This window comes from Triturus cristatus, chromosome 11, assembly GCF_964204655.1.
Source record: "Triturus cristatus chromosome 11, aTriCri1.1, whole genome shotgun sequence".
In the NCBI taxonomy this organism is placed as follows: domain Eukaryota; kingdom Metazoa; phylum Chordata; class Amphibia; order Caudata; family Salamandridae; genus Triturus; species Triturus cristatus.
Genome location: NC_140594.1, coordinates 867,877,740 through 867,902,082, shown reverse-complemented (window position 1 = coordinate 867,902,082; position 24,343 = coordinate 867,877,740). Strand labels below are relative to the sequence as shown.

The window sequence follows — 24,343 nt, the reverse complement described above, 5'->3', positions numbered from 1 at the left end:
TAGAGGCAGTGCCGTTCAGAGAATGCAACAAGGGGGTCTACTCAAACTACTTCGTGGTCCCGAAAGTAGACGGAAACCTCAGACCCATCCTGGACCTGCGGTACCTAAACAAGTTCATCAGAACGCAAAGGTTCAAAATGACTTCGCTGCAGGAGGTACTGCCCCAAATAAGAGACGGGGACTTCATGGTCACAGTGGACCTCAAGGATGCCTACCTGCACATCCCAATAAACAGAAGACACAAGGGCCTTCTAAGGTTCAACATCGACCAGGAACACTACCAGTTCACAACCCTGGCCTTCGGATTAAAATCGGCACCAAGGGTTTTTACAAAATGCCTGTCGGCGGTCGCGGCCCACCTACGAAGGCAGGCAATACACGTCTACCCCTACTTAGACGACTGGCTGGTCAAGGCAAACTCACGCGAGAAGTGCGAGAGGCACGCAAAACGCGTAACAGACACTCTCACGAATCTGGGGTTCTCGGTTCACTGGGGGAAGTCATCGCTGGAACCGGAGCAGGTGAAGATTTTCCTGGGGGCAAAAATCAACTCCCTGAACAGTACAGTGGTGCCCAGCGACAGGAGGACAGATGCCCTGCTGAAGGAGACGCGGCTCTACCAGAAGGGGCGAGCTCTGACAGTGAGGTCAGTGAGCAAAATGATTGGGATGATGGCATTGTGTATCCAGCTGGTGCCGAATGTACGCCTGCACATGAGACCATTCCAGGAATGGCTACAACAGCAATGGTCACAAGCAAACGGAAGTTGGGAGGATCTAGTGGTTGTTACACACGCAGTGCAGGAGGAGATTACTTGTTGGAACAGACAACATGACAGCAGGGAGAAGCCTGACACCACCAAACCCAACAATGACCATTACCACGGACGCATCGCAAAAGGGGTGGGGAGCGCACATGGACAACCTTAGAGTGAGGGGTCTGTGGGCTCCAGCAGATGCGGTTCGCCATATCAATTACCTCGAGTTGAAAACAATCCTGTTAGCCCTGAAGGCATTCCAGAGGCACCTGTACAACCAGAGGGTGTTGGTTCAAACGGACAACACCACGGCAATGTTCTACATCCACAAACAGGGGGGGACACAGTCGTTCCCTCTCTCCTCGCTGGCTCAGGAGATTTGGAGATGGGCCATACCTCTCAGGATAGATCTACTGGCAATTCACCTACCGGGGAAGGACAATGTGGAGGCAGACTGGCTAAGCAGGCAGACCTCGGCATCGCACGAGTGGGAGCTCAATGGCCAGGAAACGGAGAAGCTTTTCTGGAGATGGGGAACTCCCACAATAGACCTATTTGCAACACACCAAAATGCAAAATGCCAAAGCTTCGCGTCCAGGCAACCAGATCAGCAATCCCAGGGAAATGCCCTATGGATAAGCTGGTCGAGGACATTTGCCTACGCCTTTCCACCGATACCCCTGTTGCACAGAGTGCTCGACAAGTGCAGAACCAGCAACATGACTCTGATCCTAGTGGCTCCGCAGTGGGCAAGGCAGACATGGTTCTCACAAATTCAAGAAATGGCACAAGGCAATCCATACAGGTTCGAGAGGAGAAAGGACCTGCTCTCAATGCAAAACGGAGAGGTCCTGCATCCGGAGCCAGAGACCCTCAACTTGGCGGCATGGCTCCTGAAGACCTAGAGTTCGCACACCTAAGATTGCCGCCGAGCACAATGCGAGTGCTATGGGAGGCAAGGAAACCAACTACTTGAAAATGCTACAGCGCAAAATGGAAGAGGTTCACTGTGTGGTGCAGGAAGAAGGGCCTGCAAAACAGAATGACAAGAGACTCAACAGTACTGAGGTACCTCACACACCTTCTAAAGAGTAACCTCTGCTCGAGCTCCCTAAGGGTACACCTAGCGGCGATCGTTGCATACACCAGAGGTGAAAAGGGTGGAAGTTTCTTCACTTCGCAGGTGGTGAAGAGATTCATGGAAGGAGCAAAAAGAATGGCCCCCGAAAAGGTTGCCGCCGCAGGCATGGAATCTAAACGTAGTTCTGACGGAGCTCATGAAGGCACCGTTTGAACCCATTCACAAGGCCACACTACAAATGTTGACGATGAAAACGGCCTTTCTAGTGGCCATCACCTCACTATGCAGAGTGAGCGAGCTTCAAGTACTAACGCTACAGGAACCCTACATTCAGATTCACAAGGACAGGGTAGTCCTGAGGACGGACCCACACTTCATGCCCAAAGTGGTGTCGGCGTTCCACATGAATCAGAGTATTCAGATTCCAAGTTTCTTCCAAAACCCGACTTCAAACGCAGAAAAGGCCCTGCACACCCTCTACGCAAGAAGAGCGGTGATGCACTACATTGAGAGAACCAAGGATCTCAGGAAGTCGAAGCAGCTGTTTGTGTCCTTCGCCACTAGCTTCATGGGTAGGCCAGTGACTAAGGGCACCATCGCTAGATGGATTGCCCTCACTATTCAATTCTGCCTCAAACAGGCTGGACAGGAGCTAGCGGAAGGGCCTCAGGCTCACTCCACAAGGAAGAAGGGGGCCACCGTTGCCTTCCTGGCGAACACGCCCATCCAGGACATTTGTCTCGCGGCAACTTGGGCATCTGTGCACACGTTCACGAAACACTACTGCGTGGACATTCAGATGAACAAGGAAGCACAGTTTGGACAGAAGGTGCTTCAACACATTTTCAACGACCAACGCTCATCTTCCACCCAGCCGCCACAAAATTAGGAAAACCGCTACAAAGTCTATGCACAGCATAGTGAATCCAGAAGGATTCACGCTGCAAAACGAATAGTTTCTTACCTGTCGGTGTAGTTTTGCAGCTTGAAGATCTTTCTGGATTCACTAGCGAACCCACCCACCTCCGCCAGGAAGATGAGGCTGGAGGAAGAGGGGGTAAAATAGAAAAGATCAAAAGGAAGGAAAACGTACAGAAAAATGGACAAGAAAGATTAATCAATCGCCTAGGGTTTAAAAAAAAAAAGGGGGGGGGGGAGGAAAAAAGAACCCGAAGATGGCGCCCCAAAGGTGGGACTTCCGCAGGAAGCACGACGACGTCACGGGAGGTGCACCAAATGGTGGGTTGTCGCCGCCCACCTGGGCTACAAAAAAAAAAAAGAAAAGACTACGAATCCGGACCCAACCACAAGATCGCGGAATAATGCACAGCATAGTGAATCCAGAAAGATTCACGCTGCAAAACTACACCGACAGGTAAGAAACTATTCACTATGCACAGTCAGGAAAGGAAACTAGAGAGTTTGGCAACAGTCAACTTTGCCTTAATAGTTACCTTAAATCCGACTTCAGCAATAAGTCCGTTTTAATGGAACAATTGATTTGTTACCTTGAAGTAGTGTTCAGTGGTCCCATGTGGATCTTAGCACGTGGGCAGTGAAGCTCCATGCTTGCCAATGGTGCCACCTGCCATACTACTGCAAAAACTACGATTGCAAGCTTTTACTGTCAGGATCTGGGTTATTTTGTCACATCGAGTGTGCAGGCTAGAAGCTACCAGACTAAGCTGTCGTGGCAGACCTAGAGCCATGTTTTTGCTGCAAGTCTACTTATGACAATTAACTTGCTAGCCCTGTGTACCAGGAGTAAGTTAAACTAGGGTCTTGTAGTAAGTTAGCTATGCCAATCCGGGGTTAGCCAATTGCATGCACACTTTAATTGGGGGTCAGACCACATGCACTGGGGTGTGAACAGCAGGGCCTGGTGCATTCAAGTGGAAAAACCAATCAAATCAGTCCAAAGTGTAGGGGGTGCGCTGAGTATACAAATAGATGCTCTTACCTACAGGTAACAAACTACAGATAAATGCCTGCTACTTGCATTTTATTCTGTTTTTTAAGAGGATTTTTTTTTATTTCAACAATGTTTTTGTGTAAACCATGAGCAATCTAACCAAATGACCCTTTGCTGAATTTGGATTTTGATCTAGTTTTCAAAAGTCTGTAGTTTCACAGGTTCACCGTTCACCCAATGTTTTTCACACCCGTTTCCTTCACAAACTCTGGAAGAAGAGTTGCAAAGTGTTAAGTGCAAAGTGCACTAAACCTCAAAAAAGGACTCCTTAATGTTGCAGACAAAAACCTCAGCAGGTAAAGAGATTATGGGTCCATGTTAAATGATAAAACACAAAATAAGTTCTATCAAGGGAGCAAAAGACCTTACGGTAGAGTTCGACACAGGAGGAATAAGTTTAAAATAACTGGAGTTCTAAAATTGAGGATGCTTTTTAAAAGGCAAAATATTGTCATTTGTTTGTCATGTCATGTTTCTGATTTTACCTTTAGATGTTCGTGGCAAGCTACATTTTAACGTCTTTATGTTTTTCTTGTCAGGGTGACTTGGGAGCTATTGATGAGAAATATGATGTAGCCATCTCTTCATCATGCGGTGCCTTGGATAACATTGTTGTTGATACTATTGACACCGCTCAAGAGTGTGTCAATTTTTTGAAGAAGCAGAATATTGGAGTAGCAACATTTATAGGTTTAGACAAGGTAAATCTACTTGAATTGCCTGATATCCTGCACCTTTTATTAACACTTTGTTCTTCACACATCTGCATTAAAATACTATATTGTGGTATATTTAAATGTCTTCAGTCATAACAATACCGAACACTGAATTGCCGAGTTACTTAGCAGTCGAGCGGATGGTGTTTTCTTACAGCTCTGTCACCTCTTAAAATGTAGTTGCTTGATCATGTGATCATTAATGTTCATAAAAAAGCAATTTTCCACTTGCCTGTGTGGTATCCTTTAGCGCTATCATTTAAAACAATATTTTAAAATCTGTTTTTCTAAAGCCAAGGTTTGTGTTTTAAACCCATTTACCTAAAAGTGCAATTGCTTACAAGCCACCTTTGCTACATGTATAAAATGAATTGGATATTTATGTTTATCATTGGAAAAGGTTTGAACTGTCACTACAAATAAGTAGGCTACTTCATTGTGCACAACTGCAATATGTGAACTTTAATTCTAAATTGTAGGATCTTCATTGATGGTCATAAACGCTTCAATAATTTCATTTCGGGGGGCCTTGTAAAACGCATGGCTACCCACACAAGGGATTTCCGACATTAACAGGTGACCTGAGAGATGATCAGGATACATTCAGGAGAACAGATACATTGTTGTTATTGTTAGATCTTAAGCCTAGTGGAAGTGAGTTCCAGAGCCTGGGGACCAAGTAATCAAAGGAGCGCCCTCCACTTCTGACTTTTTCCTTTTTTTTCTTGGTATAGCCAGAAGAGATTGATTAATCGTAAGTCCCATGCATTCTGGTAAGGAACAATGAATTACTTCAGTATGTGTGGTCTTTGAGCATGCTTTACGTTTTGGACTATACAGAGATTTAAGCTCAGTTCTCCATTACAGTCAGCCAATGAAGGCTTGCCAGCGTCTGTCATGCCAAATGTGATGTAGGGATATTCAGCAGGACTCTGGCTGCAGCATTTCTTATGACCTGTAGTTTTCTAATGACAAACCTAGTGCTCCCAAGAAAGATAATATTACCGTAGTCTAAACGTGACAAGTCCTTGAATTACTATTCTATGGGTTTAATGGGAAGCAATTTGATAATCTTCCTAAGGGTTTCTTAAGAGACCAAAGCATGATCCCGCCAATTTCTTTGCTTGTGCTGCCATGGTGAGGTTCTTGGCAAATAATACTCTCAGGCTTTTTACCACCTCACTTGGAGTTGGACGATCGCCCAGGCATATAGGCAATGAGAAATTATTCCAGAGACCGGGATTATTTCCCGCTAACATAACCACTGTCTTGTCGCCATTGATTTTAAGGTGGCTGCTGTACAACCACATTTGTACGGGCTTCATGCATTCCATCAGCTTGGCCTCAGTTTGTCTAATATTCGAGGTAAGGGAGACGAAAATCTGAGGGTCGTCGGCATATGAGACAGCAACAAATTCTGCCAGACAGATGTCCGCTAAGGAGCGTGTGTATATATATATATATATATATGTATATATATATATATATTCAAAGATGAGCCGTGGGAAAACTCCTCATTTAAGCTGATGTACTTCTGTCAGTGTCCCTCCCTAACCTGAAAGTCCTCGATTCCAAACCTCTCCAGCCTGCTTTGCAAAATTGAATGTGAAACTGTGTTTAAATCTGCGCTCAGATCTAAAAGAATGAGAGCAGCTGAGCCCCCTTGGTCCAGAATTCTACTGAGATCTTCGGTGGCTTCTAGAAGAGTTCTCTGTCCTGTATCCTGACCTAAATCCCGTTTGTGTTGGATGTTGCAGACCAGGAGATTCCAGGAAGCGTGCCAGCTCGCTGTTGCCAGTCCTCTCTAGAATTTTGCTTACACCCGGAAGCCGAGAAATAGGTCTACAATTCTGTCTTATTGGTATCTAAGGAGGGCTTCTTCATCAGGGGACTAACTGTTCGGGGACCTGGCCCTCTTCCAAGGAGAGATTAATAAATTGGTCATGGCTGATAGAATATCACCTCCTTTCAATATAATGTCAATGGGCAGGGTCTAGTAGGGAGCCTGTATGACTGTCTTTGCTATTCCCTCAGTTAGGTTATCTCCTAGTTGAGAAAACATATACAACGTAGGAGAGTCTGAGCCAACTGCATTGTGGCCTTCTTTAGTTGTTTTGATTGTCTCCTGATCGAAGTAGTTCCCTAGAGTCATAAATAAGACTGACTATTGAAATAATAGCATGCAAGCTCTTTACAATGTTCTTTGGAGGGAGGGGGGGGGGGCTGTCCCTGAGACTTTAGGTTTGAAGAAAGAATTCCCTATGCTATATTTCCCTAGAGGCTTGTGGGGACTGTGTAATTCTCTCAGCAATCTGTTAATCGAGCTTTCCTAATCGCATGTTGATGCTTTTTCACCACTTTGTTTTTTATAAGTTTCCTTTTTGTCAGCATCATAGTTTTGTCTCCAATTCCTTTCTTCCCTTTTACAAAGTTTCTTCAGGTATCTAGTTTCAGCAGTGAACCAGGTGACAGTTAACCTAGTATTATAAGACTACGATCTTTGGAACCTTAGTCTCCAAAGATGCTCCCCAGTCCTCAAATGCTTTATAGGCTGCATTGACATCTCCATCTTGTGAGTACCCTAGATCCTGAAGAGATTTTATCCATTGGGGAAATATTGATTTTGACCATTGTCTAGTTAATATATGGCAAGAAATGTTAGGCTTAGTTCTGTCTACCTTGTTTATCATGAATTCAGTCAAGAAATTATCGGACCAAAGCACTGGTCGTGGGTTGCTAACCATTATGTTGGACATATTCGAGAAGATGGGATCTAATATATGACCCTTGCCATGGGTGGGGGACTTTGACTAGCTGTTCAAGCTGAATGGCAGCCAATTTGTGTAGCATATTTTGTGACGGACTACTGGCAGCATCATCTAAAATTGTTTGTCTCCCAGGAGGGTAAAGTTTGGAGACTGTCGGAAGCAATGATATCCGGGGTATGCTGCAGGAAATCCGCTGCCGGCCCCTGAGGCCTGTAAGGTAGGAGGCCCGAGAATGTGAAGGAATGCGAGAGTAAGAAATTAGCCAACTCTCAAATCCTATCCGGTATCTGGTCTGTTTTGCACTCCAATATTTAGCACTCCATGGTGCATATGTGAACTACAGAGCACTTTTCCATAAGTATATTGCCTTGAATATAAGCACAAGGTGCTAGTGTCCACATGATGAACACCCGTTAGTGTCCTTTCAAAGGTGATTTTCAGGAGTATAGTCTGTTTTATTGTTAATAGCTCATTTTAAGACATTACACCATCTTAGTTGCAAAGGGGATTAAGTGTATAATGGGAAATAAAAAAAATCATGCGGACTGCTACGCCGCCGTTGGAAACTGAAAAGAAGGAATCCTGTCCTTTTTAAGGTTTCTAGAGCTTTCCCTGCCAAGATCCACTGTACTAGCAGTTGTATCTGAAAGAAACACGTTAGTTAGATTCCTCACCTTAGAATATCCCCAGGCGTCAGACTGGATCCGGAAGATTTTTCGTCAGCAATACCCCTTGCGCGTCGCTAGGCGTCGTCTGCGGCTCCGCGTCCGTCGTCGGCGTCGTGCGCCGGGATGACGTCGTCGGAGTACTTAGACGCCGCCCTCGCGCGCTGACGTCAGTTCTTCTTTTTTCCGCGCCAGTAAGCGCAGATCCGGGAGAGCTACCCCTTTTAGTCTTTTTTGACTAACTCTTTTTGATCATTTTTGATCCCTGTCTGTCGACATCTGGTGCCGGTAGGATGCCTGGGTTCAAGGCTTGTGAAGACTGTCATCGACTGATGTCGGTGACCGATCACCACCGCCGGTGCCTCTATTGCTTAGGCCTCGACCACGACGCGGAGTCGTGCAACGACTGCCAGGCCCTGACTTCGAAGGCTAGGCGGGAGCGGTCCCGCAAGCTTCTCGAGCTTCGCCACTCGGCTCCGCGTCGTGCGCGATCCCGGTCCAGGAGGAGGTCCAAGGATCGCTCGCGGAGCCCTAGCCGACGCCACCATCGATCGTCGGGCTCCAAGTCGTCGGGTAAGTCCAAACACTCGAAGTCCAAGCGGCGACATCGCTCTTCGGACTCCCCTCGCCGGTCGCGCGACTCGGCCGAGGGTCCAAGTGGTTCCACTCCCGCGGCTCCGGCGGAGCCGCAGGTGCCGCGTCCGCCCCCATACCTTCCGGTCCCTGGGGCTGACGCGGCGCCGGCGGAGATCAGCGCCTTCCTCTCGGCCATGAGGAGCCTGGCCCCGCCGTCGACGCCCGCTGGCGCGCCTTCGGGCCCCGCGGGCTCGACTGGGCGACCTCGCGTGCCGGCGGCTCCGGCCCCGGCGCCGTCGACGACTCCGGTCTCGACGCCGCAGGTCCCCGCGGGGCCCATGCCTGGGCCCCAGTCGACGCCGGTTGACCTTGTCACTCCTCCACCGGCGCCGACGCCTGAACCACCGACGCCGTCACCGGCGCCGCCGACGCCCCAGTTTAGCCCTCATCCGGACCCGACGCCGGCACGGCGTCCGCCGACGCCGCATCCGACGCCGCTAGAGACCTACCATCTCTACAGTCCGGTTCCGATCATTCCTCCTGTTTATCAGGAATCGGAAGAAGGGGGCGACTGGGAGGGGTTCGAGGACCCTCTGGCTGTTCAGTCACAGCTTTCTCAGGACTGGGCAGATGAACTGGGGGAGGCCAGCGGGCTGGACACCTCGCCAGACGCTGGATTCACTTCTCCTCCGACCGTGGCTTCGGAGGAGGGTGCAGCATTTTCTGTGGTGCTGCGCAAGGCGGCTGAGGCCCTTGGGCTCGAGTTGCCTGCCGTGGCTGTGAGGACCAACATCCTCACTGAGGTGCTTCAAACCTCAGCAAGCTCCACTGAGCCTCTGCTGCCGTTTAACGAGGCCCTCACTGACGTTCTGCAGGGCACCTGGTCCAAGCCCTCCACAGTCCCTCCTGTGGATAGGAACGTTGCCAGGCGCCACCGCCCTGCTCCGGGCGACCCCAGCTTCCTGTCCCAACACCCCACCCCCGAGAGTCTGGTTATCCAGGCCTCTACTTCCCAATCCTCCTTCCCGACCGCTCCGCCGGACCGGGATTCCAAGAGACTCGAGCAGTTTGGCAAGAAACTGTTCTCGTCCCTTAGTTTGGGCCTGCGGTCCTTAAATACCGCCTGTCTCTTGGACCGTTATTCCCATTCCCTGTGGGATACGGTGGAGGACGTGCTGCCCCTGTGTCCGGAGGAGGTCCGGCCACGTCTTTCCCAGGCTCTGGCCGATGGGAGGGATGCAGCACGGCACGCCATAAGATGTGGGCTTGACACCACGGACTCGCTAGGTCGGGCGATTTCCACCACGGTGGCGCTCCGCCGCCACGCCTGGATGCGGTCCACGTCATTTTCCGGGGATGTCCAGAACACCCTCATGGACATGCCCTTTGATGGCACTCGCCTGTTTGGTGAGAAGGCGGACAGTGCGCTGAACCGCTTTAAGGACTCCCGGGCTACGGCCAAGTCCTTGGGCCTCTCGGCTCCGCGGGCGCACACCTCCGCTTTTCGCCCCTTTCGTGGCCAAGGAAGGGGCGCCTCCTCACGTCCGCAGAGCCACCAGCCGCAGAACCAACCTGCGCGCGGTCGCGGACGTGGCTTCCGCCGTGGCGGAAATGGAGGCCGACGTGGTCAGCCCACATCCACCCCGGCAGCATCCGCCTCAAAGCCTTCCTAGTCCGAGCTTTCAGGCCCATACCACGCCAGTGGGCGGCAGAGTTCGCCATCACCTGCTCCACTGGCGGTCCATAACATCGGACAGGTGGGTGCTGCAAATCGTCCGAAGGGGCTACTCCCTCCCCTTCGAGACGACCCCTCCAGCCATGCCACCACAGCACCACCGTATCTCGGGGGATCATTTGGATCTTCTCCGCGAGGAAGTTTCGGCTCTCTTGGCCAAGGGGGCCGTCGAGCGCGTTCCGAGTCCAGAAGTAGGTCGTGGTTGTTATTCCCACTACTTTCTGGTTCCCAAGAAGGGCAAGGGGGGCCTGCGCCCTATCTTGGACCTCCGGAACGTCAATGCCTTCCTCCGAAAGGAAAGGTTCAAGATGCTAACGTTGGCTCAGGTTTTAGCTGCCCTAGACCCTGGAGACTGGATGGTAGCGTTGGACTTGCAGGACGCATATTTCCATATCCCCGTCCTGCCGGCCCACCGGCGTTACCTGCGGTTCACGGTGGGCCAAGAGCACTTTCAGTTTACCGTGCTCCCCTTCGGCCTCACCAGTGCCCCTCGGGTGTTCACGAAAGTGATGGCGGTGGTCGCAGCTCATCTGCGCAGATCAGGGGTCCCAGTCTTCCCCTATCTCGACGACTGGTTGTTGAAGGCGGGCTCGCCCCAGGCAGTCGTCTCCCACCTCCAGACTACGGCGGATCTCCTGCATTTGCTGGGGTTTTCCATCAACGTGCCGAAGTCACACTTGAGTCCCTCTCAGAAGCTCCTCTTCATCGGAGCGGTTCTCGATTCGGCGCAGTTCCGGGTCCATCCACCGGAACAGCGGGTCCGGGATATACAGGCCCTGATTCCCATCTTTCGGCCTCTATCCCGGGTTTCGGTCAGGCTAGTGTTGCGGCTTCTGGGGCTGATGGCCTCCTGCATCCTACTAGTGCATCACGCCAGGCGGCGCATGCGGGCTCTGCAGTGGGACCTGAAGTTTCAGTGGGCCCAGCATCACGGCAACCTGTCCGACCATGTCTTGATCTCGGAGGGCACTGCACAGCAGTTGCAGTGGTGGCTCACGGACCGCGAGTGGGTCAAGGGCAAGAGCCTCTCCCTTCCCCAACCGGAGCATGTCGTAGTGACGGATGCGTCCCTCCTGGGTTGGGGTGGCCATATGGGAGAGGCGGAGATCAGAGGCCTCTGGTCTCCGGCGGAGTCTCGTCTCCACATCAACCTGTTGGAGTTGAGAGCGATCCGGCTTGCACTGAAAGCCTTCCTTCCCTCTGTCAGGGGAAGTGTCGTGCAGGTGTTCACGGACAACACCACCGCCATGTGGTACTGCAACAAACAGGGCGGGGTGGGGTCGTGGACCCTTTGTCAGGAGGCTCTGCGCCTCTGGACATGGCTGGAACACCAGGGCGTCACCCTGGTGGTTCAACATCTGGCGGGCTCTCTGAACGCCAGAGCAGACGAACTCAGCCGCCGGTGCATGATGGATCACGAATGGCGTCTGAACTCCGAAGTGGTGCAAGGCCTCTTTCAGCAGTGGGGAGAGCCTTGGTTAGATCTATTCGCCACCGAAGAGAACGCGCAATGTCAGCAGTTCTGCGCGTTGGAATTTCCAAGGCGGCACTCGCTCGGCGACGCTTTTCGTCACGAGTGGAGTTGCGGTCTGTTGTACGCCTTTCCGCCTATACCACTTCTGCCCAGAGTGCTGAAGAAGATCAGGCGCGACCGGGCCCAAGTCATCTTGGTGGCTCCGGATTGGGCACGAAGATACTGGTATCCCGAGCTACTCAGTCTGTTGACCGATCCCCCGATACGTCTGCCCCTTCGGGAGGATCTTCTGTCGCAGCAGCAGGGGACGGTCCTCCACCCGAACCTGTCCAGCCTCCACCTCCATGCGTGGAGATTGAGCGGCGGCAGTTGATGCCATTTGACTTGCCTCCTGAAGTCTGTGATATCATTCTGGCAGCCAGGCGTCCCTCCACAAAGTCGGTATACGCCTGCCGGTGGAACAAATTTGTGGCATGGTGCACAGCAAAGGCTGTGGATCCCCTTTCCGCCCCTCTTTCTGAGGTTCTCCTCTTCCTTCTTTCTCTGGCCCGGCAGGGCTCTGCCCTGGGCACCCTGAAAGGTTATCTTGCTGCCATCTCCGCCTTCTTGCGGCTTCCTGATCAGCCTTCTCTTTTCAAGTCCCCTGTGGTTACACGCTTTCTCAAAGGCATTACACACACGTTCCCTCCTGCCCCTTTTGTAATGCCTCAGTGGGACTTGAATCTGGTTTTGACATTCCTGATGTGCGCTCCCTTCGAGCCTCTTCACAATTGCCCTCTTCGTCTTCTAACTCTAAAGACTGCTTTTCTGGTAGCCATCACCTCGGCTAGACGGGTGAGTGAGCTCCAGGCTTTATCTTCAAAGCCTCCTTTTCTATCTGTTCATCCGGACAAGGTTGTCCTTCGGCCTCGTCCCTCTTTTCTTCCTAAAGTGGTGACTCCATTTCACCTTGGGCAGTCTGTCACCTTGCCCACCTTCTTTCCGCCTCCGCATCCTTCCAAAGAGGAAGAGAGGCTCCACCGTCTGGACCCAAAACGTGCGCTCTCCTATCTGGACCGCACAAAACAGTTCCGGGTGGACGACCAGCTTTTTGTTGGGTACGTGGGCGCTAAGAAGGGGAAAGCTGTGCACAAACGAACCATCTCTCGGTGGGTCGTTTTGTGTATAAAAATCTGCTATTCCTTGGCTAAAAAGGACCCTCCTGTTGGGCTGCGCGCCCATTCTACTCGGGCCACGGCGGCTACTACTGCCTTGGGACGGGGAGTCCCTTTGCAGGACATCTGTCAGGCGGCGACGTGGGCTTCTCTACACACGTTTGCCAGGCATTATTGCCTTGACAGCCAAGTCCGGAGGGATGGCTTCTTTGGCCGTTCTGTCCTCCAGGACTTTCTGGTGTGATCTTGGTTCGCAGACCCACCACCGGGGATGGTATTGCTTGGGTATCTATTCTAAGGTGAGGAATCTAACTAACGTGTTTCTTTCAGATGAACAAGTTACTAACCTTCGGTAACGATGTATCTGTAAGAAACATTAGTTAGTTAGATTCCTCACCGACCCTCCCATCCTCCCCGTTCTGCGAACTGACATCTAGGGTTAAGGTTGTCCTTTCAGGCCCCTAGATTTTATTTTTGGCACCAGTGTCGGTCTTTGCATGGCTCTGCGTTCCTGGCGCGGAAGGCTATGTACAAGAACTGACGTCAGCGAGGGCGGCGTCTAAGTACTCCGACGTCATCCCGGCGCACGACGCCGACGACGGACGCGGAGCCGCAGACGACGCCTAGCGACGCGCAAGGGGTATTGCTGACGAAAAATCTTCCGGATCCAGTCTGACGCCTGGGGATATTCTAAGGTGAGGAATCTAACTAACTAATGTTTCTTACAGATACATCGTTACCGAAGGTTAGTAACTTGTTCCTTAGTCCGTTAGTTTTTAGCTCTCCTGTGATTAGAATCTGAGCATGTGAGGATTCACACCCGTTTCTTGGCAGAATTTTCAGTCCTCTTTGCAATGTTTTTTTAATGTTCACTTGAGGTCTTAAAAACCCAGCTAACGATTAAAGTGAACTTTGTCCTGCTTCGGAATTCCTCCAAAGTCAGAATGCTTTCGTATTTGAAAAGTGCCCTTCCTGTGTAAGATGGGGGGGGGGGGGGAGGTGGTCACGTATCCATACAATGTCTGTTCTGCCTCCTGGCTTCACTTTCTGTGAAAGATTGTGACCTCTGCCAAAAAATGTCTGAGTACATTGACCGGGAGGGTATGATGCTCAGTGTGATTCTCCAGTAGGAGAGAAGAGGAAGAGAAAAAAAAAGAGGATCAAAGAAGTCTCAGATTACGCACACTCTGGAATCAAAACCACTTCTGAAAAGGATTTCTAAGTGGGCTGTCGAAGCACAGAAGACATAACGGTAAAACTGGCATCACCCCAGATCACCGTCAAAGCTGTCGACATTAAATGCTTCAGCGTCGACCTGCTGGCTGCCTAAGGTGGGTTGGGCACCCACGACTACACTGCTGCGATAGAGACCAAGGAGATTGGTCGCCCAAGGGTGGAGCATCTTTGATAGCATGTTGATAAAATTGCCATCCATGGCTAAAAGGAAGCACCGTTAAATGTCAAGCAGGCTTCAATCTTGACCTTGGTGAGGCAATAACATGCAAACTCCCCTAATTCTCTTCTCTACTGACATTGAGGATGCAGGATGGAGATATCTCCCATCAATATCTCTGCCGAGGTCTGGAACTCATTCACCTTTTGCTATCTTACTAGCCACATTGGTATCGTTATATTCACCGTGGCTCACATCTCATCAGACACCATCTCCAGGGTTTTCTGTCTACTGTCGCTCCATTACTGAAGAAAAGGAAAACTGAAAGCATTTGAAGACCTCCTCAGGATTTTACCAGCACCTGTCTCTCCCAATGCTTGACTTCTACCTTTAAGGCCTTTGAGACTCCCTCGATTTGAGCACCTGCTATAAGAACTACTGTAGCTTTCTCTCCCAAAAATGGTTTTCCAGGACTACATCATCTCATCATCTTAGGTGGGAAGACATGAGACTCCAATCTTCTTTCTCTGCCTCAGTCTTTAGTTGTGCAGCTCTCACCCCAGTAGAAAGAAGCAGAGATATCTGGCAAGATCTATCCCCCGATTTCCCCCCCCCTTCATATTTTTGCACAGGTGATTCATGCTCTTGCTATACCAACATCACAGGTAGCATCTCCTCCTGGGTCACCCACAGACTATAGTCCTAACTTTGCTAAGTGTAGAAAAGTAGATAGTAGACTGGTGTCAACCTCAAAGGGTAAAGCTACAGCCTGCCCTGTCACACAAGTCAGATAAAATAAACCTGTGCTCAGTCTCTGGTAGCCTAGCACCAAGTCCTACTTAAATAAAAGTGAACATGTATTTAAGCAGTTCATACACAGTAGAAGAGGATACATAAAACACAATAAAACTCAACAAACAAATTTAAAATGAAAAGAAATTTTGAGTAAAATGAAGCCCACATAGTCAAAGATGCAATAAGGAGGCCAAATATATGCATTTTTAAATATTTAAGTGATGGCACCAAAGTGTACAACACACCAAGTTGTTTGTACGGAGGTGATGGGAGTCTCAAGCTGGATGAAGGTGAAGTTGTCAGACACCGTGGAACTGCTGGAAGGATCTTTCCCCCAGATTAACCTGAAAGTCAAAGTTTACAAACTTTCTCCTGGTACTCAACCATAGGAGTACTCTGCTAATGACTCCAGGACCTCCAGGTATGGTACTTAAAGACGTTCAGGATATCAGGCGGAAGGCAACTGCAAAGTCCAGTCCAAGTCCAATAGCCACTGTTCGTCTGAGCACTTTAGGGAAAGGCCTCTTGAAGGTTGTGCCCCTGTGTAGGAAGCTGGCTCTGTATATACTATACCAAAGTAAGGTATAGTGTGCACAGTCTAGTGGATCCCCGAAAGGTTTACAGAAGTTAAAGTAGATAATACCTTGCTCTCTATTTGTGATAGTGTGTGCAAGCAGTAAGGCTTTATCATAGGGTAGTGTTAAGCATTTATTATACACACTCATGCAAGAAATGTCACACTCAAAGACTGAACTCAGACCAATTGTATCAAAACTATTTCTTTGTTGTATTTTATTTTTTAGAACCAAGCCAGACTTGGTGCAGGTAAGTAAATAGTACATTTCTGATAATACAGTTGAATTCAGTTGAATGTAGATACAGGTAGGTCAAATGTTCAGAAACAGTTTATATTACTTTTCAGTTACTTTGTGATTATTTTTTAAGTTACTTTTCAGATTAAGTTTCCACTCAGCGTGATCTGCCTAGATATCACACTGGATAAAAAGTGAGAAACCGTTTTTATCAAAATCAGTTTCTTAGGGTTCGAGGCATGTGGGCTGCTGAATTCATATCTGTGCATAGATCGCCGCCTAGTGTTTGGTCCGGATGATTGCACATTGTTGCCCTGGAAGAGTCTTCGAAGTATCACGAGATAAGTGGCTCCTCCCCTGGACTACAGTGCGCATGGGCATCCTCTCCATCCTCAGATAGTTTTTTTCCGCCATTGGGTTCGGATGTGCTTATCTTAGCTCAAGTTAGGAAAACTTTATTTAAGGCCAAAAGCCTTTAGATATCGTCGGTATTGTTTGCGTTCGGTATCGATAAGTTATTCTACTTGCTCTCGAACTTATTCACCCTTCTCGGACCGAGTTTCGGTCCGTCGATCAACGTTCGGAGATGGAATCGAGGACTCCCTTCAAGAGATGTCCTCTATGTCACGCAAAATATCCACACGTTGATGTCCATCCGGTGTGTAACAAATGTTTATCACCGGATCATGATGAGACCAGGTGTATGGCCTGCGCCCGGTTCTGGTCGAAGAAGACCAATCGGAATAGACGAGCGGCTAGATTGGAGGCCAAAAAATCGGCGCCTAACCCGGTTAACATATTCAGCACCGAGGATGACTAAGTCGAGAGCGTCAAAGAGGTACACTCGGGCCCTGCTTTGGAGCATGAATCCCAATATGACGATGATGAGGAGATCTTCGAGGACGAAGACGTCGTCGACAAGGTAGGAGACGACGATGAGGCCCTTGGGGCCGAGGAAGATAGCTCAGGCGAGGAGCTAGGCCAATCCGTTGATGCGTAGGCCGAGGGAGATAGTCTTGATAAGGCTCAGGTCGAGGGATCGCCTGCGGGCCTTACCCAAGATCGGTCGGATCGTTCTACAGCCCCGCCTGAAAGCCCGGCTTCGAACATTTCAAAAGAGCCAGAATTATCCAAAAAGACTGGAGTTGATTCCGTGAAATCGAAACCAAAACCTGCACCGGTCAAATCGAAACCGAAAGTGCAATTGGTTCAGGTCGGATCGAAGGCATCGAAACCTTCCAATCCGTCGACACAAAAGAAGGACATCGGAGCCGAACAAACAAAGAAGGACTTCGGTACTGAGAAACCAAAAAAGGACTTCGGCACCGACAAACAGAGGAAGGCCCTCGGTCCCGAGAAGACGCAGAGGCCTATAGCACCGAAGGTTGGGGCACCAACGACCAAGGTCAAGGTGGTCGATCCGACTACATCAACACCGAGGAGTGCTGAGACTGCCAAAATACCGGATCAACAAGGCGTCGATCCCAAACTTCGGATCGAAGCCCCGAAGACTGGAAAGAAACCGGACAACGCGTCGAGGCCTGTCTCCAAAGAGCCTGTCGGATCAAAAGCACCGTCGGCATTCACGTTGCAGCAGGTGTCTGAGTCCCTAAAGTGCATCAGGGAACGGGACGCTCTCGAACCGAAAACGGGTCCCGAACCGAACAAGGTCGCCAAGGCTCACTCGGTGCCGGCACCGATCAAGTTTGGATTGCCACCACCAGGGGCACCGAAGATGTTTGAACTTAGGAAGAGTATCGAACAACCAAGAACAGTGTCCACAGAAAGAACCGATGTCGAAGACTCACAGGACCAGTTTATCGACGTCGACACTGGTAGACTGCTGTTCCGCAAGCGGAGAATTGTTCCAGAAAAGGCTTTAGACTCATACAAAATTCCACTAAAAAGGAAAATGCCGTCAGGTTCGACACCAGTGCTTGTAGAACCTTACCACACATATGATAAGGAACCACCATCCTTTTCTCCCACACACTCAGAGGCGGATGCAGGAGAGGGTTATACTGAGGATACCACTTATCCTGTGGATAATAACCCTGATGACCAACAGCAAGACCAGGATCAAGCATGGGGAGACCCTAATGACCCAGGAGACCCACAAAATGCTCCTGACACTCATCTTTATAATATAAAACCATCTCCCACTGAAGATACTGCTGCTTTTAACACCCTCATTCAAAGAGCGGCTGCCAATCACGGAGTGGAACTTCATTCTGACTCTGTGGAGGAGGATTTCTTGGTGGACACGTTCTCCACATCAGAAAGAACGGTCAAGACTCTACCAATATTAAAAGGGGTTATTAAACATGCTAAGGACATCTTTAAGGAGACAACCAGAGCACGGGTATTGAACCCGAGAATAGAGAAAAAATACAAACCAGCCCCAGGAGACCCAATGTACATTAAGGGTCAATTGCCGTTGGACTCAATGGTAGTTTCTAATGCTCGCAAGAGAGCTAACTCGCAAACTACCGGTGATAATCCTCCTCCGGACAAGGAGTCCAAAGTGCTAGAAACATCAGGAAAGAGGATAGCAGCACAAGCAGCAAACATCTGGCGCATTGCCAACACTCAGGCACTCCTGGCCCGATACGACAGGTCACACTACGATACCCTAGAAACACTGCTAGAACACCTACCAGATGAATACAAAGATGGAGCGGAGCTCCTCATCAGAGAGGGACAACTCATTACAAATGCGTCCATCAAATACGCACTAGATGCAGCTGACACTGCAGCAAGGGCAATCAACACTAGTGTGATGTTGAGGAGGCACGCATGGCTGAGAATATCAGGTTTCAAACCTGAAATTCAAAATAATATCTTGAATCAACCAGTCAACCCAGACTTTTTATTTGGCCCCGAGGTTGACACTACACTAGAAAAGATTAAAAAGGAAACAAACTGTGAAATCTATGGGGGCTCTACAGTCGCAGCAGTTTCGTAGTGGCTCCTTTCGTCGCCCCGGGAATAGAGGAGCAGCTAAAGGTCAGGGGTCCCAGCAGCAGTACAATAAAGGAGGTACCCAGAGTACCTATAATAAGAACAATAGGGGTGGATATCGTGGATCCAGCACCAAAGGCAGAGGACGAGGACACAACAACACCAGGTCCTCCGCCAATAGCAAACAGTGACGTCTTGTCACTGCCCCCCGACCACATAACACCGGTCGGGGGAAGACTCCAACAGTTCCTGCCAGTCTGGAGATCCATCACCACAGACAGGTGGGTCAGAGAAATTGTCCAGTACGGTTGTCTGGAATTAACATCCAATCCACCCAACATACCACCAAGACACCGTCCTATGTCCGCAGAGCACTTGGCATTATTGCTGCAGGAAGTACTAAGTATGCTGCAGAAAGGAGCCATAGAGCTCGTGCCTGTAGAACAACAAGGGTCAGGGGTGTACTCTCTGTACTTCTTGATCCCAAAAAAGGACGGGTCTCTCAGACCTATACGGGACCTCAGACCTCTCAACCAATACATTCTGTCAGAGCATTTTCATATGCTCACCCTCCAGCAGGTTCTGCCGTTACTCAGTCAGGGAGACTTCCTAGCAACACTGGATTTGAAGGATGCGTATTTCCACATACCCATACACCCATCACACAGAAAATATCTCAGGTTCACTCTTCAGGATCAGCATTATCAGTTCAAAGTCCTCCCTTTCGGAGTAACAACGGCGCCCAGAGTCTTTACCAAGTGCCTAGCGACAGTGGCTGCACACTTAAGGAGACAGCACATTCACGTCTTCCCTTACCTGGACGACTGGCTTGTTCAGGCAAAGTCAGCCCAGCAGTGTGCCACCCACATATCCCACACCATTCACCTTCTTCACAGTCTGGGATTCTCACTGAATTATCCAAAGTCACATCTTCAACCCGCCCACGTACAGCAGTACCTGGGCGCGACCATAGACACTCTGGCAGCCAAAGCTCAGCCAAATTTAGTGAGGATCAACAGCATGCAACTGCTGATAAAAAAAAGTTCAGACCTTAACACTCCCTTCCAGCGCGAATGTTCATGCAGTTGATAGGCATGATGGCCTCCTGCATCTTCATAGTCCCGCACGTGAGACTACATATGCGCCCGCTTCAGGAGTGCTTGGCACGTCAATGGAATCAGACTCCAGGACAGTTGAAAGACCTAGTGTTGGTGAGCGGTCGGGCATACAACTCTCTGCATTGGTGGAATCCACAAAACCTTTGCAAGGGCCGACCGTTCCAAGAGCCTGTTCTGCAAATAATACTGACGGCGGACGCGTCTCTCCAGGGATGGGGAGCTCATGTACTCAATTACACAGTGCAGGGACTATGGACGACACAGCAACAGAAGATGCACATCAACCTTCTGGAACTGATGGCAATCTTCCTGGCAATGAAGGCATTCAAAGTACACTTGTGCAACAAAGTCGTGTTGATCCGGACGGACAACATGACCGCCATGTACTACATACAGAAGCAGGGAGGAACACACTCCCCACAGTTGTCTCATCTGGCACAGAGCATGTGGAGGTGGGCCATTCAAAGGAACATGTTCCTCATTGCAGAACACCTCCCGGGCAAGGACAACCAAATGGCGGATCTGCTCAGCAGACACAGCCACCAAATGCACGAGTGGGAGCTACATCCATCAGTACTCCAACCGTACTTCCAGCAGTGGGGTCATCCAGAGATAGACCTATTCGCCACAAGGGAAAACGCAAAATGCCAAAGCTTTGCCGCCAGGTTCCCGCATCCACAGTCGCAGGGCAATGCGATATGGATGAACTGGTCAGGCAGATTTGCGTACGCTTTTCCCCCAGCGCCATTAATACCGCTAGTGGCACGCAAACTGCGACAACACTCACTGACACTCATCCTAGTTGCTCCAACGTGGGCACGCCAACCATGGTACACCACGTTACTAGAACTTTCCGTGGTGCCGCCTCAAAGACTGCGGCTAACACCCAAACTTTTAACACAGAACCATGGCGAAATTCAGCACCCAGATCCGCAACAGCTGAACCTGGCGATCTGGTTCCTGAAGTCTTAGAGTTTGGCTACCTGAACCTGCCTCCAGAATGTATGAATATCATCCAGGAGGCCAGGAGACCCACGACCAGAGCTTGCTATGCGGCTAAATGGAAAAGATTTGTCATTTACTGTAAAAACAATGACATTAATCCGCTGGATGCATCCATTCAGAACATCTTCGGTTACCTGTTACACTTATACCGATGCAATCTGGCATACAGCTCCATCCGTACACATCTAACCGCAATAGCAGCCCTATCTCCAGAACAGGCAGCACCTCTCTTTATTCAGAGTGCCTGCCATCAAAGCCTTCTTAGAGGGACTCAAAAGAGTGATTCCTCCAACACACCCACCGGCACCGGTGTGGAACCTGAATGTGGTCCTCACCAGATTGATGGGTCCACCTTTTGAACCTCTACATTCATGTGAGATTCAATTCCTCACCTGGAAAGTAGCTTTCTTAGTGGCAATCACTTCGTTGAAAAGGGTTGGTGAATTCCAGGCACTAACCATTCAAGAGCCATTCATACAGGTTCAGGCAAACAGGGTTGTACTACGTACCAACCCCACATTCATGCCTAAAGTGATATCGCAGTTCCACATGAATCAGACTATTGAACTGCCTGTTTTCTTTCCAAATCCAGAAAATGTCGCAGAGAGAATGCTCCATACACTAGATGTAAAGAGGGCCCTCATGTACTATATAGACAGAACAAAGGATTTTAGGAAAACAAAACAACTGTTCGTTGCCTTTTCTCCACAACACAAGGGCAACGCCATTTCCAAAGCAGGGATAGCCAGATGGATCGTTAAATGTATTCAAATTTGCTATGAAAAAGCTAAACGCACATTAACTATTCCTCCAAGAGCCCACTGAACACGAAAGTTCGAGGAGTCCATGGCTTTCCTAGGGAACATTCCTTGAGAGGAAATATGTAGAGCAGCCACATGGTCCACTATACATACATTTACTAAACACTACTGTGTAGATGTACATTCAAAACAGCAGGCAGCTGTAGGACAGGCTATTCTCAAGACCCTTTTTCAGACTGCTGCAGCTGACACGGGCAGCCACCGCTAATGGAGGGACTGCTATATAATCTATGCCAGATATGAATTCAGCAGCCCACATGCCTCGAACCGAATATGCTACTTACCAGTATGCATCTGTTCTTGGCATGTAGGGCTGCTGACATTCATATCGCCCACCCTCCTCCCCGGCGCCTGTAGCGGCTGCAGCACTCAGAATTACTGTATAGCATGATCATCACTTACTGTATCTACTCCATCACTGCCACAATGGCGAAAAACAATCTGAGGATGGAGAGGATGCCCATGCGCACTGTAGTCCAGGGGAGGAGCCACCTATCTCGTGATACTTCGAAGACTCTTCCAGGACAACAATGTGCAATCATCTGGACCCAACACTAGGCGGCGATCTATGCACAGATATGTATGTCAGCAGCCCTACATGCCAAGAACAGATGCACACTGGTAAGTAGCATATTCGTTTCCATCCAAAACACCCTCAACACTTATTTTTTAGTGGAAAACAGTCAATGCAATCCTATAGAGAAAATTTGGGTTGTCGTTTTGCAAGTAAGTAAACTGTCTTGAGGGTTGAGTTTCTTGAGTTAGAACAAGGGTTACCCCTAGGGTCAATGATGCACTCAAAAAGCACACTCTGTGGCACGAGGGCGGCCAGGTGCAGACTTCTGATGCCCACTGTTATCCAGTGGGGGATAGGGGGCCTCCTGTTGGTGGCTGCTCACGAGCAGGTCACAAGGTTGAGGAAGCCGGGGATGCCTGGTTTCACCTTGGAGATACCCAGATAGGGACCATCTCACAGGGAAAGCCAGGACGGGTTCCCCAGCGGTCTTCAGCGCCGGGACACTTCCGTTGGAGGTAGCTGCGCGCTTTACAAGCTTCCATAACATAACATAACATCATCAGGAGAATTGAGGCAGGTCAGGGATCATCAGATCCCAGATTAGGATTGCTGGGGTAGACCTTGTGGTGTTGGGTCACTCGAACTCTGGCCATGGGCGTTGGCTGCAGAGTGGTGCGGACTCGCTGACTTGGCCGGAGCCAGAGACTGTTGGTGAGCAAATCCGGTGCTCACAGGAGACCATATTTTCAGTGAAGGCAGGGCAGGTCCTCCAGGTTCTGGGGGTGGCTGGCTGCAGGACACGCTTGGATTGTGCTGGAGCAGGTTGAGGTTGGGACTGGCCAGTAGGGGTGGAGCAAAGTCAGTTGGTGTCCTCTTTTTCCTTCAGCACGGCTTTACGGTCCTTCTTGCTGCTGCTTGTCTGAGGAGGCGAGGTTCGGGGTTGCCCCTAAATAATAGATTTAGGGGCGTTTCAGGTAGGTACAGTTTGGGACCAATGGGTCCCTCCCTTGTGGTTGGTACACCATCTAATGCCACCCTCCTATGGGAGGGGGCCATAAGCCTCAAACTGGCTGGGTGCCCCCTGTCTTCAAGATGGCAGTGACTGGGTTGTGCTTCACCTCACCTCTCCCACCTGAGGGGTGAGGTTGGCAACGGTGGTTGCACCTCTCCTATCTTTGTTTTCCACTCAATCAGGTAGTGGAGCAGAGTGGCTTGGTAATAGCCCAACAGCAAGGGCACCGCCAGCCCCCCTCCTGTTTCGCCAGATACAATAGGTCCACCACATCTACAAAAGAACAACCACAGCTCCCCTGATATAATGGCAAGAAGTCCGCTAAAATTCGCCTGCATGACAAATAAAGCCTTGCACTTCGACACACCAAGGTATCTAGCCGATAAACTGGAACGATCAGGCGGTGGCAGAATGTCAAGAAGCACCAGCACCTGGTTATTGTCACCGCAAAAATTTAGGAACAAAACATACAACCGTACTTTCTGCGGACTTGCACCTAGAATCTGGAATGCCCTACCCCCGGAAATCAGCATGAACCCTTCAAGCACTTCCTTTAAAAAAGAGAAGGCAAACTGTTTTTAATGAACAAATCCCTACCCGACCCCGTCACTTGACTTAGCTCACCAATCGGGACTTACACTGGATTTTAAGGACCAATGGCTAACACGCTCTTGAGTACCCCCAGACCCACTACTAATGTGGGACATCTCGTATGCTTTCCCCACTATACTCTTATTTTTGTACCTATTGTATCAAGCAATCTATTTGATGTAACATTTGTAAAGCGCTCTGATACCCTTCCAGGGTCTAGTTCGCACTATATAAAATTTTTAAAGTAAATAAATAGGTGTTTCTGAAGCTAAGTTTATTGCCCCCAATACGAAATTGATACATAGTTGGAGAGATCAGGTGGCGTCCACGGCAGTTTTTGGAAAATATAAAGGGCGCTAGGGAGGATGGACATTTTAATCACTTCAATCCGGCCAAGCCATGAAAATAACCGGTGCCCTA

At 49.7% G+C, this 24,343-nt stretch overlaps 1 protein-coding gene across 3 annotated transcripts in view; it reads left to right on the top strand.

Moving 5' to 3' along the window:
• SMC4 (structural maintenance of chromosomes 4) overlaps window positions 1–24,343 on the top strand; it is a 910,253-nt gene that overhangs the window by 421,088 nt on the left and 464,822 nt on the right. For all 3 annotated transcript variants that reach the window (XM_085634717.1, XM_085634719.1, XM_085634718.1), the window contains exon 13: window positions 4,350–4,511. In XM_085634717.1, coding sequence (XP_085490843.1) covers window positions 4,350–4,511 — 162 coding nt within the window. The remainder of the gene's footprint in view (window positions 1–4,349; window positions 4,512–24,343) is intronic.